Here is a 17,747-nt window from a genome sequence, read left to right on the forward strand (position 1 = left end):
CACCCAACTACTGATTATAAACATCACAACTGAGAGATGATTGGACAGACACCCAATTACTGAATATATACATTACAATTGAGAGATGATTGGACAGACACCCAACTACTGAATATATACATCACAATAGACAGATGACTGGACAGACACCCAACTACTGAATATATACATCACAATAGACAGATGACTGGACAGACACCCAACTACTGAATATGTACATCACAATAGAGAGATGACTGGACAGACACCCAATTACTGAATATGTACATCACAACTGAGAGATGATTGGACAGACACCCAATTACTGAATATATACATCACAATTGAGAGATGACTGGACAGACACCCAACCACTGAATATATATACATCACAACAGAGAGATGACTGGACAGACACCCAACTACTGAATATAACACATCACAATAGAGAGATGACTGGACAGACACCCAACTACTGAATATATACATCACAATTAAGAGATGACTGGACAGACATCTAACTACTGAATATGTACATCACAATAGACAGATGACTGGACAGACACCCAACTACTGAATATATACATCACAATTGAGAGATGATTGGACAGACACCCAACTACTGATTATAAACATCACAATTGAGAGATGATTGGACAGACGGCCAATTACTGAATATATACATCACAATTGAGGGATGACTGGACAGAGACCCAACTACTGAATATATACATCACAAATTAGAGATGATTGGACAGACACCCAACTATTGAATTTTTACATCACAATAGAGAGATGACTGGACAGACACCCAACTACTGAATATGTACATCACAATAGACAGATGACTGGACAGACACCCAACTACTGAATATGTACATCACAATAGACAGATGACTGGACAGACACCCAACTACTGAATATGTACATCACAATAGACAGATGACTGGACAGACACCCAACTACTGAATATGTACATCACAATAGACAGATGACTGGACAGACACCCAACTACTGAATATGTACATCACAATAGACAGATGACTGGACAGACACCCAACTACTGATTATAAACATCACAACTGAGAGATGATTGTACAGACACCCAATTACTGAATATATACATTACAATTGAGAGATGATTGGACAAACACCCAATTACTGAATATATATATCACAATTGAGAGATGACTGGACAGACACCCAACTACTGAATATATATATATCACAACAGAGAGATGACTGGACAGACACCCAACTACTGAATATAATACATCACAATAGAGAGATGACTGGACAGACACCCAACTACTGAATATATACATCACAATTGAGAGATGATTGGGCAGACACCCACCTACTGAATATATACATCACAACTGAAGGATGATTGGACAGACACCCAACTACTGAATATATACATCACAATTGAGGGATGATTGGACAGACACCCAGTTACTGAATATATACATCACAATTGAGGGATGACTGCACAGAGACCCAACTACTGAATATATACATCACAAATTAGAGATGACTGGACAGACACCCAATTACTGAATATATACATCACAATAGAGAGATGACTGGACAGACACCCAATTACTGAATATGTACATCACAATAGACATATGACTGGGCAGACACCCAACTACTGAATATATACATCACAACTGAGAGATGACTGGACAGACACTGAACTACTGAATATAAACATCACAATTGAGAGATGATTGGACAGAAACCCAATTACTGAATATATACATCACAACTGAGAGATGATTGGACAGACACCCAACTACTGAATATATACATCACAATTGAGGGATGACTGGACAGACACGCAATTACTGAATACATACATCACAATTGAGGGATGACTGGACAGAGACCCAATTACTGAAAATATATGTCACAATTGAGAGATGACTGGACAGACACCCAACTACTGAATATACGTGTCACAATAGAGAGATGACTGGACAGACACCCAGCTACTGAATATATACACGTCACAATAGAGAGATGACTGGACACAGAACCATTTACTGAAAATATACATATATTATGTACCTTTATGATACAAGAGTCTGATATGATCTTTTCCTGCTCTACTACATCCACAAGCACTTCCCTGATGACTTCACTTTTCATACAGCTCATCCGAAAGCCATACACATCCTCCCAAAAGGTCACATGCTTTTTGTAAAAATCAAGGTCACCTAGGGCAGCTAGATGGATACTGAACTTGTCTGGGTACACTAAAATAAGAATGAAATTCAAAACTTGTCTGGGTACACTGAAATAAGACTGAAATTCAAAACATGTATGGGTACATTAAGAATGAAATTCAAAACTTGTATGGGTTCACTGAAATAAGACTGAAATTCAAAATTTGTATGGGTACATTAAGAATGAAATTCAAAACTTGTATGGGTAGACTGAAATTCAAAACTTGTCTGGGTAGACTGAAATTCAAAACTTGTCTGGGTATACTAAGAATGAAATTCAAAACTTGTATGGGTACACTAAGAATTAAATTCAAATCTTGTATGGGTACACTAAAATAAGACTGAAATTCAAAACTTTATGGGTACACTGAAATAAGAATGAAATTCAAAACTTGTATGGGTACAATAAAATTAGAAAAGCAACAGTACTTCAAGCACTGTAAGACTGAAATTCAAAGGAGTAACAGTTAAGATAATATTTTTCACAGTTACAGTTTACTTGAATTGAAATTTCACAAATGAAATGGGAGTGAATCTGGAGATAAACGTCATAAAAAAATGACAATCTGGACACCAGACAAGCACCATTTTCATTTGGGATCAACAACATACAATGATAGGTTTTTTAATGAAAAGTCATTGTTTGTGTGACTGTTTGTGTGACTGCTTGTGTGATTGTTTGTGTGACTGTTTGTGTGACTGTTTGTGTGATTGTTTGTGTGACTGTTTGTGTGACTGTTTGAAAGATGTAGTGATTACCTAAATATTCAAGATGGCCACCATTTTGGACATAAGTATTTTCATTTAGAACCAACTAGACATCACTGGAGTGAAAACAACATGTTGATTATCAATCAACAAAATCTGTGATAAGACTTTCAAGCCATATTTGTGTCCAAGGGGCACCATTTTCATTTTGAACCAACTAGACATTGGGATGAATAAGCTTATAAAGTTTCCTGGCAATCATCCTGGTAGTTTGGGACTTGTGATAGCAAACATGTGCTACCAGATGGACACCAGATGGCAGGCCATCAAAAGAAGGACACCAGATGACAGGCCATAAAACAGATGGATACCAGATGACAGGCCATAAAACAGATGGATACCAGATGACATGCCATCAGCAAATTGATACCAGATGACAGCCCATAAGACAGATGGACACCAGATGACAGGCCATCAAAGAGATGGATGCCAGATGACAGGCCATAAAACAGATGGATACCAGATGACATGCCATAAAACAGATGGATACCAGATGACATGCCATCAGCAAATTGATACCAGATGACAGCCCATAAGACAGATGGACACCAGATGACAGGCCATCAAAGAGATGGATACCAGATGACAGGCCATCAAACAGATGGATACCAGATGACATGCCATCAACAAATTGATACCAGATGACAGCCCATAAGACAGATGGACACCAGATGACAGGCCATAAAACAGATGGATACCAGATGACAGACCATCAAACAGAACTATACCAGACGACAGACCATAAAACTGATGGACACCAGATGACAGGCCATAAAACAGATGGACACCAGATGACAGGCCATCAACAAATTGATACCAGATGACAGCCCATAAGACAGATGGACACCAGATGATAGGCCATAAAACAGATGGACACCAGAAGACAGGCCATAAACCAGATGGATACCAGATGACAGGCCATAAAACAGATGGATACCAGATGACAGGCCATAAAACAGATGGACACCAGATGACAGGCCATAAAACAGATGGACAACAGATGACAGGCCATCAAACATATGGACACCAAATGACAGGCCATCAAACATATGGACACCAGATGACAGGCCATCAAACATATGGGCACCAGATGACAGGCCATTAAACAAATGGACATCAGATGACAAGCCATCAAACAGACGGACACCAGACAACAGGCCATAAAAACAAGTTCTTCTGGTCTTTGACAAGTAGAGCTAAGAACAAGAGTCAAGATGCCTTCACCATGATAACTGTATATTTTCAATTTTTTGTACCAATGCCCACCCCTGCATTGTACCTGCTCCTCCTGGACTGAGGTATTTATCCCTGGCATACAGCACTGTGTCAAGCATGGATTCAAACAGCAAAAAGTAACCCATCCACTCTGAGATGATGACATCTACCTAGAGAACGAAAAACGTTATATGTCCCTAAAAGAAAGTCAAGATATCATGCAAATATGTCTTTTGAACAGGGGTGTCTGTTAGAGAATTTTTATTCCATAATATTATTGATATGATGTTTCATCATCTCATTTCCCATGTTTCTCCTACCTTCTTGAGAAACAAGCTTAAATTGAAGCATACATGGCTTGGTTAATATCTGAATGTACTAACAAAAATACTGTGAAAGGTACATTATCCATGGCTTGGTTAATACTGGAATGTATCAGCAAGATCACTGTGAAAGGTACATAATATGGCTTGGTTAATACTGGAATATATCAGCAAGATCACTGTGAAAGATACATAATATATGGCTTGGTTAACATTTGAAATTACCATTGCATATTATACATGGCTAGGTTAATATTGGAATGTACCAGCAAGAGCACTGTGAAAGGCACATTATACATGGATCTGTTAATATTGTAATGTACCAGCAAAAGCATTGTGAAAGGCACATTATACATGGCTAGGTTAATATTGAAATGTACCAGCAAGAGTACTCTAAAAGGTAGACTATACATGACTTGGTTAATATTGGAATGTATCAACAAGAGCACTGAGAAAGGCATATTATACATGGCTAGGTTAATACTGAAATGTACCAGCAAGAGTACTCTAAAAGGTAGACTATACATGACTTGGTTAATATTGGAATGTATATAAAAGAGCATTGTGAAAGGCACATTATACATGACTTGGTTAATACTGAAATGTATCAACAAAAGTACTCTAAAAGGTACACTATACATGACTTGGTTAATATTGGAATGTATCAATAAGAGTACTGTGAAAGGTACACTATACATAGCTTGGTTACTACTGGAATATATCAACAAGAGTACTGTGAAAGGTACAGTAAATATGGCTTGGTTACCATTGTAATGTACCAGCAAGAGTACTGTAAAAGGTACATTAAATATGGCTTGGTTAATACTGGAATTTATCAACAAGAGTACTGTAAAAGGTTCATTAAATATGGCTTGGTTACCATTGGAATGTATCAACAAGAGTACTGTAAAAGGTACATTAAATATGGCTTGGTTACCATTGGAATGTACCAGCAAGAGTACTGTAAAAGGTACATTGTCCTCTATGTAGGTACTAGCAGGGTATGGAGATTATTGACCAAAGGGTCTCAATGACCTTGACCTTTTGGTAAATGTAAGTGGTTTTGAATAAAACTTATGCGCAGAAACCAATATTTAATTAGTAGACAATGACCTTGAAATCTGACCTTCTGAATACAAATCAACAGCTTTCTTCATTACCTATGACATAATTTTTCTGCAAAACTAATTTTTCCCTAAGCCAGAGTGACCCTGACCTGTTACCTTTTGACACCAAAATGAACAGGACTGTCCATACCTAAGTGCAAGCCATCCACAAACTTTGATCAGGGTATGTGACCAAGAACTAACCTTACATAAAAAGAAACACCCGGTAAAAAAAATCAATAAGTTATTTCTTACCCAACATGCAAGTTCTCCACAAACTTTAGTGAACGTGTATGGTTGATAACCAAAACATTTTTGTATGGAAACCATTTTTCATTTTACAGTCAATGCAACCTTGACTTGTAGTGAAATCATAGATCTGTAACATCATTCATTTCTTTGTTGTGAAATCAGATCTGTACATCATTAATTTCTGCATAGTGAAATCAGATCTGTACATCATTCATTTCTGCATAGTGAAAACAGATCTGTACATCATTCATTTCTGCATAGTGAAATCAGATCTGTACATCATTCCCTTCTTTATAGAGAAATCACAGATCTGTACATCATTCATTTCTTTGTAGTGAAATCAGATCTGTACATCATTAATTTCTGCATAGTGAAATCATAGATCTGTACATCATTCCATTTACAGTGAAATCATACATCTGTACTTCATTCATTTCTTTATAGTGAAATCAGATCTGTACATCATTAATTTCTTTCTAGTGAAATCATACATCTGTACTTCATTCATTTCTTTCTAGTGAAATCAGATATGTACTTCATTCATTTCTTTCTAGTGAAATCAGATCTGTACATCATTCCATTCTTTGTAGTGAAATCATAGATCTGTACATCATTCCATTCTTTGTAGTGAAATCATAGATCTGTACATCATTCCATTCTTTGTAGTGAAATCATAGATCTGTACATCATTCATTTCTTTATAGTGAAATCATAGATCTGTACATCATTCCTTTCTTTATAGTGAAATCATAGATCTGTACATAATTCCATTCTTTATAGTGAAATCATAGATCTGTACATCATTCCTTTCTTTATAGTGAAATCATAGATCTGTACATCATTCCTTTCTTTATAGTGAAATCATAGATCTGTACTTCATTCATTTCTTTATAGTGAAATCATTGATCTGTACATCATTAATTTCTTTCTAGTGAAATCATAGATCTGTACATCATTCCTTTCTTGTGAAATCACAGCTCTGTACTTATTCATTTCTTTGTAGTGAAATCATAGCTCTGTACTTCATTCATTTCTTTATAGTGAAATCATAGCTCTGTACTTCATTCCTTTCTTTATAGTGAAATCACTGATCTGTACAACATTAATTTCTTTACAGTGAAATCATTGATCTGTACATCATTAATTTCTTTATAGTGAAATCATAGCTCTGTACTTATTCATTTCTTTATAGTGAAATCATTGATCTGTACATCATTTATTTCTTTATAGTGAAATCATTGATCTGTACATCATTAATTTCTTTATAGTGAAATCATAGCTCTGTACTTATTCATTTCTTTATAATGAAATCATTGATCTGTACATCATTAATTTCTTTATAGTGAAATCATAGCTCTGTACTTATTCCATTCTTTATAGTGAAATCACAGATCTGTACATCATCTCTTTCTTTATAGTGAAATCATTGATCTGTACATCATTCCTTTCTTTATAGTGAAACCACTGATCTGTACATCATTCCTTTCTTTATAGTGAAATCATTGATCTGTACATCATTCATTTCTTTATAGTGAAATCATTGATCTGTACATCATTCCTTTCTTTATAGTGAAATCATTGATCTGTACATCATTCCTTTCTTTATAGTGAAATCATTGATCTGTACATCATTCCTTTCTTTATAGTGAAATCATTGATCTGTACATCATTCCTTTCTTTATAGTGAAATCATTGATCTGTACATCATTCCTTTCTTTATAGTGAAATCATTGATCTGTACATCATTCCTTTCTTTATAGTGAAATCATTGATCTGTACATCATTCCTTTCTTTATAGTGAAAAGGTAGTAGTAAACAGCTCTGTACATTGAATAACTAGAGGAATGACTGGAATAGGAACATACATTTTACAGAAATAAACACTTTCATACAAGGAACTAGGAATTTCTCTAGCCCAGCATATACAAGTACACCATTTTTCCCCATGACAACTGGACAAGGAATTTCTCTAGACCAGCATATACAAGAACACCATTTTTCCCCATGACAACTGGACAAGGAATTTCTTTAGCCCAGCACATACAAGTAAACCATTTTCCCCCATGACAACTGGACAAGGAATTTCTTTAGCCCAGCACATACAAGTACACCATTTTTCCCCACTGACAACTGGACAAGGAATTTCTCTAGACCAGCACATACAAGTACACCATTTTCCCCCATGACAACTGGACAAGGAATTTCTCTAGCCCAGCATATACAAGTACACCATTTTCCCCCATGACAACTGGACAAGGAATTTCTTTAGCCCAGCACATACAAGTACACAATTTTTCCCCATTGACAACTGGACAAGGAATTTCTCTAGCCCAGCATACACAAGTACACCATTTTCCCCCATGACAACTGGACAAGGAATTTCTTTAGCCCAGCACATACAAGTACACAATTTTTCCCCATTGACAACTGGACAAGGAATTTCTTTAGCCCAGCATATACAAGTACACCATTTTTCCCCATTGACAACTGGACAAGGAATTTCTCTAGACCAGCACATACAAGTACACCATTTTCCCCATGACAACTGGACATCGAATTTCTTTAGCCCAGCACATACAAGTACACCATTTTTCCCCATTGACAACTGGACAAGGAATTTCTCTAGACCAGCACATACAAGAACACCATTTTCCACCATTGACAACTGGACAGTGAATTTCTCTAGACCAGCATGTACAAGTACATGACCCCCCCGAACAATGTGACACACACTATTTAAATATTCATCCATTCAAACAGTTAAAAGCAAAACTGATTGAGACATGAGGGAAATTTATTTAACAAACTGATTAGATTCATTGTTTGGGGTAAAGTATTAGCGTATGTTTAGCATTATCCATGGAATGAACATGGATTTTCATTAAAGAAAAAAAAGGCATCTAATGCTCATGTTAGTCTGGTTTTGTCTATTATATTGCAATTTAATGAGAATTTTTGGGTGGAAATTTTGGAAAGAGTCGTTTCCCTTCAGTTGTGCTCCTCATACAGTTGTCCAGGATGGAATGTTAAAATGTATACTCTACTTGAAGAAGCTTCCAACTGTTTTTGGGATTATTGTGTAGACCAATGTAAAAGATGACTGTGAAAACCCCATGTCACTATGAGTTTCTGTTCAGGATCAGTAACTGTAACAAGATTTTCCAGATGGCTGCTATGGTGGTCATATTGAACTTCAGACTGGCACCATTTTCATGTAGGACCAACAATGTAAGAAGCGTTTTAGTGAAAACCTATTGTTGATATGCCATTCATTTAGTAATGAAAAGAATTTCAAGATGGCTACTGTTGTGCAAGCAGCACATTTTCATCCTGGACCAACTAGAACATGGGATGAAATGCATGTATAAAGTTTCATGGCAATCAACCATGTATATTAGCAATAACACACGGATTTTGCTAGTAATAAGGTTCAATAAAGTTTGCAAACAAATCTGTGGACACTGTTAAATAAGGCTACAATTAGAACTGTGTTCATGGAACACAGATGCCCCACCACCATACCTGCAAAAATGACCTAATCCAAAACCTGCCCTGATGGTTATACCAACATGGGTAACATTATATGACCTAATTCAAATCAGACTTGATGGATATTCAGACAGGGGTAACATTATGACCTAATCCAGAACCTGACCTGATGGATATACAGACAGGGGTAACATTTTATGACCTAATATAAAACATGACCTGATGTACAGACAAGGGTAACAATATATGACCTACCACATTTGTTGTAGGGCATATAAAAAGAATTAATCTGCAAACGAAAATAAAATAATATGAAAAGTAAATGTAAGACAATCTGATTTTAAACCTAAAGTATTAACAATGCTAGGATTTCAAGTTACCTACCTTTTCAACAGGAAGTTCAATATCTTCCAGTCTTCCTTTGATAAGTGTGATCTTGTCTGAAAGTGAATTCTCTCTGTAAAAAAGAACATCAAATGAGTCTTGTGAATGGAGCATGAGACACTCACTAAGTCTTTTATAGTGTTCTATATAGGTACTATTGAATTTCCCATATATGTTGGGACATTATATTAGTTGGGACACCATAAATGAATTTTTAAAGTAATTTTTTGTGCACTGAATGTTCTGGAACATATAATTTTTTCAAGTTGCAAGTTGTGGGACACCTATAAAATCATTTGAAAATTACATGTCAGAAAATGCACTCCAAACAAAATGTTATTAAAAAAAATATAAAACTGTTTACTTGAGATAAAACTCTTCAATCCACCGCAGCAGAATCTCCTGCACAAATACACTCCATTCTTTCGGTGTATGAATATATATTTTAGCTTGAAAAATTAATGTTAGAGGTAACACATCACCTAAAACAGAAACTGCAAGGACTAAAATCAGATTTTTTCAAATCTGCACCAGTCGTGCTAATTCTCACACTTCTGACCCCCGTCTTATTGTCAGTCTGTCCAGAATGAGATCAAAGTACACTCATGGTTCCCATGCTTTTCTAAAGATAAATTTCCAGCTCATTTCCAGGGTTTTTCCAGGCTGAAATGACCTTTTTTAAGGTTCACATTTGACCATTACTGAATGGAACTAAAGAACATTTTAAATTATAAAACATGCATTTTCTAAATCTAAAGATGTTTCTCTTTCAAGACTCTCCAAAACATCTTAGTCAGAAAAGTTGATCATGTATAAAACTACAAAATGTATCACACAAAACAAGTTTGATTATATTCCTATAAATTAGCATGTAAAGTCATTTCAATGTACAGAATAAACATTCTAACTTTATTTTGCTGTATTATGTTGCTAAGTGAGAACAACATAATAAACATAAATTATGTTTTGTTTCCTTTCAAACCTTTAATTCTAAAGAATTCTATAGCAATATATATATACATTTCATAGAAAGTAACATTTTCTGTTGCAGTATGAAAAAAATAAACGCGAATAATTAGAAAGAGTTTAACCACGAAATTTATCTGTGCCAGTAAAATCCCAAGAAAGATTTTTCAAACAACCTAATCTCCTTAAGATGACCTGGTTAAAAATCCATCATTTGAAAAACATTTTCAAAAGGGTTGATTTAAATTTTGACAAAAGACCTTCAAAATTATATACTGTTGTATAAACAAGAACTTAATTTTGTGTAAAATCCACTGGTCTTCTTGCAATTCGTTAAACCAGTCCCCAAACATGTATTGATACAGGAGCTTGTATCGTTTTTTAATATATACTACTGTCGGGCATTTATGCGCATCTCAGGTTTTCGTCTCCAATAACAAAGTGAAACGCATACAAAATTCGACTGACTGACGAAAATAAAATACTGTAATGCTTACCACTTGAAAAGAGACAATTTTCACCACAATATTCTGTTCAAAATATTATTAATTTTGGACACACGGCATACCACCACTGTGTTTTCATGATTCGCGATATGTTGGCCAATTCTACGCACAGCTTTGAAAAGATGTAATCTTTATCAATCGGGATATAGAAATGAAATACATTTGGACTGTTTCTGTCAGCAGTTTAGTCGAGTAATTTGATCAGACTTATAGCTAGTTTCACAAAATTCAACGTAACAATGTCAATAAATGGCAAGCAATATTATACCAACTAAACCGATCTTGAAAGTTTTTTTTAGTAAAATTCAATATTTTATTTTAAAAAATGAGCTTTTATGTGGAAGAGAAACAACAATGAATATGGTGTAATGTGTTTACAACGTCTTGTTTATGGGGAAAAAACTACTAAAGAATTTAGAAACAGACTATGCACTGGGAAATTTTGTGAGAATCCCGTTCTAATGGCAAGCTGACATGTTGGGCAACAGACGATTTTGTATGTGTGGGACAACTTCTTGCAAAATTGGAAACTTTGATTAAGATGCATAATTTTTTTTAAGGTATACATTTCAATCTTTTATAAAATGTAATTATTTGTAGGATTCTAATAGATACATAGTAAATAGGATTTTCTGGTTACAGGTTCAAGCACTGGAGTCTGACACTTTATCAATAAAGTACGGTGAAATCTCTGACAACATGAAATCACCTTATCAGTAGTATAAATGAACACAAGAAGTGCAAGCGTGACCAAAACCCTCCGCTCGATTAGACTTTCTCACGCGTCTTTTATCGCTTCAGAATCGCAAGAAGACTGAAAAACTACACATATACATTCAAAAGACAGTGACGTACCAATGCATAACTCTTGGATGACCATCGCATGAATCCAATCCAGCGAATTAACCTTTATTTTCACCATTATTTTCTCAGAAATGGCAAGTATTATAATCGTTTATGTTGTTAATCTGCAGTCAAACAAGACGAAACAACGGCGTAGATGAAACCTGACCCAGTACTCGCCATTTGCATTACTAGTCACATTACTTCACAAATCTCAAATGAGGACATCGGAAGCCGAATATTCAAGCAATAACAACAACAAACTCCTTCACAATGTTGTTGTACAGAAATTCAGCTATATTAAATGAAAGTCAGATACTTTTTGCAAAAATCAGCAACCTGGCCAGTCTGATTTATCAAGCAGAAATCACATGTCAACGTGGTGGTCAAGTGATACAACAATACTCCAAAAGTTGTTCTTGGAATATATAAATATGGAGAATTTTGTGTTTTTTTGTTTTAGTATTTTTATTACAACCAGTATACGACTTTCATTTAATATTTTTAAATTTTTTTCTCCACAACATTTGAAAAGTTGGGTTGTTAGATATGTGTACAGTACTCATGTGACTAGCAATGCAAATCGCAAGCACCAGGTCACATTTCATCAATGATGTAGTTTTATCTTGTCTTTCAGCAGATTTTACTAATCACAATTTCTGAGAAAATAAGTAATTTTCATATCAATTTCATGCATGTCTTATTCAATCTAGCAACGTTTAAAGTTTGCTAGGCCATCCAGTAAGCGGCTATGCTTTGCCACCACCATGTTGGCCTCTTGTGATGCTAGACTGGTTTTCATATCTTCCATGTAAGGAAAGATACGGATATTGAGCTGACTTTCAAAATAAAAGTCTACAAGACGAATCTAATCCACAGAGTGTTTGGATTGACTCTGCATATATATTTATCGCAAGCAACTAAATAATCCATACTGCACCCTCCGAAATATTCTGGTTAGAACTCGATAAATTTAACTCACGATCATTTTAGTTACGACTCAATTATGAGATTATTTTGGCCGTCAAGTGGTGGCGGAAAATTCCCGTGTTTTTCCTGACTTTCATAAATATTTGCAAAATCCCAGGATATTTCATGGTTGGGAAAAATTTATCATTTCTCCTGACTTTTTTCCAATTTCCCGGTAGCGTGGGAACCCTGTACACTAGAATTTCATCCATGTTAATGATCATATTGTCTGCAAAATCATCTGCTTCTCTTCTGGCCTTCACAAATTCATTAAATGCTTTACTTTTCTCCAAATCTTCTGGCGACGCTGGGACATTAATGTCTGTGTACAAAGCACGATATTGTGTCACTTTAAAATTTGTTCCATTGTTTCTATTTATTTTCAAAATTGCCATAAATACCAGTGAAAAGAAACCAAAGTTAGCTTCCATATATCAGATGTCTTTGTATATTAAAAAACAAATTCAAAAAAAAATCAGCACACTCAAAAGAATCCAAAGTCAGCTTCTGAAGGTCAGCTTGCTTTGCAATAAAATAACCTTTGCATTGATATCCTTTAAAAACAAGAAAACCCTGCTTCAAAGTATCCAAATTCAGCTTCCGAGGTCGGCTTGATTTGCAATAAAAATAACCTTTGTCTTTTATGTCCTGTCGGTAAGTTCAAATAATAAGTCTACTGCTCACTGCCAGTTGTGTTTATTTACCACCTGGACCTGGGCTTCTATGTGCTTGGCATCTGTAGTTATAATTAATACAAACGGGCAATGGTGTCTGCAGGTAAATAGTATACAGAGCAAAAACTTGCTTTAATGATACTTTTGTAACCTGTGCCAGCAAAAAGATTGTCATTTGCACTCAAGTGAATGTGTTTCCAAATAATGATTTTTATTTGCGAGATACTGTCCTACAATTGACCTGGGTATAATTCAGTTTTGGTTATTTTGCAACCAAACACCATGTCATGCGTGAATGGTTGTTTTCTTCAAGATATTGGTTGATTATTATAACATATCATAACCAGATTTTTTGCAAAGATCCTGTGTCAAAAGAATCATCCATTCAGGAATAGTAACAATAAGTACATATTTTGAGATCACTGTCATAACAAAGTTGGAGTCATGTCAGCACCATTTTTAGTTAACATTTTCAGTCATGAACAACTAGACGTCAAAAGAGGGTTTTCAGTGAAATGCCAATATGTCGATTCTGTAAGATTTTCAAGGTAGATGCCATGGCAGACAAAACCATTATCAGATTAGCAGCATTTGTATTTAGGCCAGTCTACATATCACAAAAAAAATCTTGTAGTCAAAACCACATGTCGATATTACCATCTATTCAGGAAAGCAGCAAAATCAAGAATTTCAAAGACTTCAGGATGATGCTGACTTCTAATTTTCATGACTCCATCAGCTGTATTATAAGGAGGACTCTCCATCAGCTGTATTATAAGGAGGACTCCATCAGCTGTATTATAAGGAGGACTCCATCAGTTGTATTATAAAGAGGACTCCATCAGTTGTATTATAAGGACTCCATCAGCTGTATTATAAGCAGGACTCTCCATCAGCTGTATTATAAGGAGAACTCTCCACCAGCTGTATTATAAGGAGGACTCCATCAGCTGTATTATAAGGAGGACTCTCCATCAGCTGTATTATAAGGATTCCATCAGCTGTATTATAAGAAGGACTCTCCATCAGCTGTATTATAAAGAGGACTCCATCTGTATTATAAGGAGGACTCTCCACCAGCTGTATTATAAGGAGGACTCCATCAGCTGTATTATAAGGAGGTCTCTCCATCAGCTGTATTATAAGGATTCCATCAGCTGTATTATAAGGACTCCATCAGTTGTATTATGAGGACTCCATCAGCTGTATTATGAGGAGGACTCTCCATCAGCTGTATTATAAGGACTCTCCATCTGCTGTATTATAAGGGCTCTCCATCATCTGTATTATAAGGACTCTCCATCAGCTCTCCATCATCTGTATTATAAGGACTCTCCATCAGCTGTATTACAAGGAGGACTCCATCAGCTGTATTATAAGGAGGACTCCATCAGCTGTATTATAAGAAGGACTCTCCATCAGCTGTATTATAGGGAGAAGTGATAAAAAACTGTGCTAACATACAGGCATACTGAAGACAGGAGGATTATATCAAGAAGCAATAAAAAAACTATTTCTGAACTCTTTAAAAAGTAATCAAAAGCAAGAAGAAGAAAAAACCAGACCCTCTTAGAGTTACTCTAGTATAAATAATATGTCAAATGCATCTACATTAACCCTGAATTCAAAATTAGAATGTAAGAACAGAATGATTAGGACACAAAAGACTCAGTCTTGAGCCTGGTTTGAGACTCACTCCTGAGTTTGGTTAGAATTTAACACTAGAGTTCTTTAACACAGATGTGCACTTTCATGCCAAAAGTGATCACAATAACAAGCTTCTGCCAAAAATCAGAAGGGTTGGCATGTACACAGTATTCAGTATTCCTCACTCGATATATATGATATCTGAATAACATAACCAGTCTGAATGCATAGCTTGATATACGATATTTGATTAACATAACCAGTCTATATCCATAGCCTGATATATGATATCTAATTAACATAACCAGTCTCTATGCACAGCTTTGATATATATCTGATTAACATAACCAGTCTATATGGATAGCTTGATATATGATAGCTTAGTAACAATACCTAACTATATCCATAGCTTGATATATGATATCTGATCTGTCTACAGCTATCACATGACTTGCTCCCGCTTTGGCTGCAAACATTGACAAAATCCCTGTGCCACATCCCACATCTAGGACGACTTTGTCTTGAAACAGGACTGGGTTTTTGTACATAAAGTCTCTATAACTTTCTGTGCGTACTCTGTCCTGCAAAAAGAAACAAAATTACATTGTTGTATACAGATAGCAAGAAAAGTAGAGGTTTAACTTCCTTAATAATGTTTCTTTTAATTGGTGAGCATACTTCTTTATCTCATTTTCTTGTTGAAAATTGGTTGTTGACTTGGCTTACAAATTCCTAAAAGACAAATGAAGTAGAAATTGGCCGCTTATCTGGGTGTAAAAACCTCAGTCGTATTTGACCTTTTTCATACGGGATACAATTCCAATCGTATTTTACCTATTTCATATGGGATACAATGCCTGTTGTATTTTACCTTTGTCATACAGGATACAATTTTGGTCGTATGTTTTCTATATTCCACCCATCATTTTGTGGAAGTGTTGCGCATTTAACTGTGTAATACACCATCATATTATATGCACTCTTTTGAAAAGAAGGAAATAAATGGTAGAAGATACTCAATGTCATATCATGTACTGACAGCATGCATTAAGCAAAACCCCCAAACTGGTTCAAATGTGACTTAAATAAAACTGAGTTTTAATGTCTGGAGATCAAAATGGCAGCCTGGACATAAGAGGCTAGTGACAGTAGTGATGTGCTTGCTGAAAAAGTTGAAAATAATTTCAGGTGGAAAACTGACATTGCAGGCAGTGGGGATTGTTATTTTTACTTCATCAAAATGGACAGAGTTGATGATAAATTGGTTATTTCAAAATGGACAGAGTTGATGATAAACTGGTTATTTCAAAATGGACAGAGTTGATGATAAACTGGTTATTTCAAAATGGACAGAGTTGATGATAAACTGGTTATTTCAAAATGAACAGAGCTGATGATAAACTGGTTATTTCAAAATGGACAGAGTTGATGATAAACTGGTTATTTCAAAATGGACAGAGTTGATGATAAACTGGTTATTTCAAAATGGACAGAGTTGATGATAAACTGGTTATTTCAAAATGAACAGAGCTGATGATAAACTGGTTATTTCAAAATTAACAGAGCTGATGATAAACTGGTTATTTCAAAATGAACAGAGCTGATGATAAACTGGTTATTTCAAAATGGACAGAGTTGATGATAAACTGGTTATTTCAAAATGAACAGAGTTGATGATAAACTGGTTATTTCAAAATGGACAGAGTTGATGACAAACTGGTTATCTCAAAATGAACAGAGCTGATGACAAACTGGTTATTTCAAAATGAACAGAGCTGATGATAAACTGGTTATTTCAAAATGGACAGAGTTGATGATAAACTGGTTATTTCAAAATGAACAGAGTTGATGATAAACTGGTTATTTCAAAATGGACAGAGTTGATGACAAACTGGTTAATTCAAAATGAACAGAGCTGATGGTAAACTGGTTATTTCAAAATGAACAGAGCTTATGATAAACTGGTTATTTCAAAATGAAAAGAGTTGATGATAAATTGGTTATTTCAAAATGGACAGAGTTGATGACAGACTGGTTATTTCAAAATGAACAGAGTTGATGATAAATTGGTTATTTCAAAATGAACAGAGTTGATGACAGACTGGTTATTTCAAAATGAACAGAGTTGATGATAAACTGGTTATTTCAAAATGGACAGTTGTTGTTGTTCTAGGGTTTAACGCCATTTTCAGCACAAGATAGGCTATACATGGCGGCCAGTATTAATGGTGGAGGAAGAACCCTGGAAAACCCAGGCAAGAACCACCGACCAACGAGAAGCTACTGGCAGACTTTCCCACGTACCAACGCTAGCCGAGCCTTGGACTTGAACCCACGCAGACAGAGGTGAGATGGCAGTGATCTGTAACGGTGAGCGCTTTGGACCACTCGGCCA

General features: G+C 35.4%; 1 protein-coding gene across 3 annotated transcripts in view; it reads right to left on the reverse strand.

The window, feature by feature from the left end:
* LOC149785950 (protein arginine N-methyltransferase 3-like) overlaps window positions 1-17,747 on the reverse strand; it is an 85,630-nt gene that overhangs the window by 16,979 nt on the left and 50,904 nt on the right. For all 3 annotated transcript variants that reach the window (XM_089976204.1, XM_089976202.1, XM_089976203.1), the window contains 4 exons: window positions 15,746-15,933; window positions 9,744-9,820; window positions 4,258-4,359; window positions 2,053-2,240 (listed from right to left, as the gene is read on the reverse strand). In XM_089976204.1, the coding sequence (XP_089832330.1) occupies window positions 2,053-2,240; window positions 4,258-4,359; window positions 9,744-9,820; window positions 15,746-15,933 (555 nt within the window). The remainder of the gene's footprint in view (window positions 1-2,052; window positions 2,241-4,257; window positions 4,360-9,743; window positions 9,821-15,745; window positions 15,934-17,747) is intronic.

Source organism: Sinohyriopsis cumingii, chromosome 12 (assembly GCF_028554795.1).
Source record: "Sinohyriopsis cumingii isolate HCF-2022 chromosome 12, ASM2855479v2, whole genome shotgun sequence".
NCBI classification, from domain to species: domain Eukaryota; kingdom Metazoa; phylum Mollusca; class Bivalvia; order Unionida; family Unionidae; genus Sinohyriopsis; species Sinohyriopsis cumingii.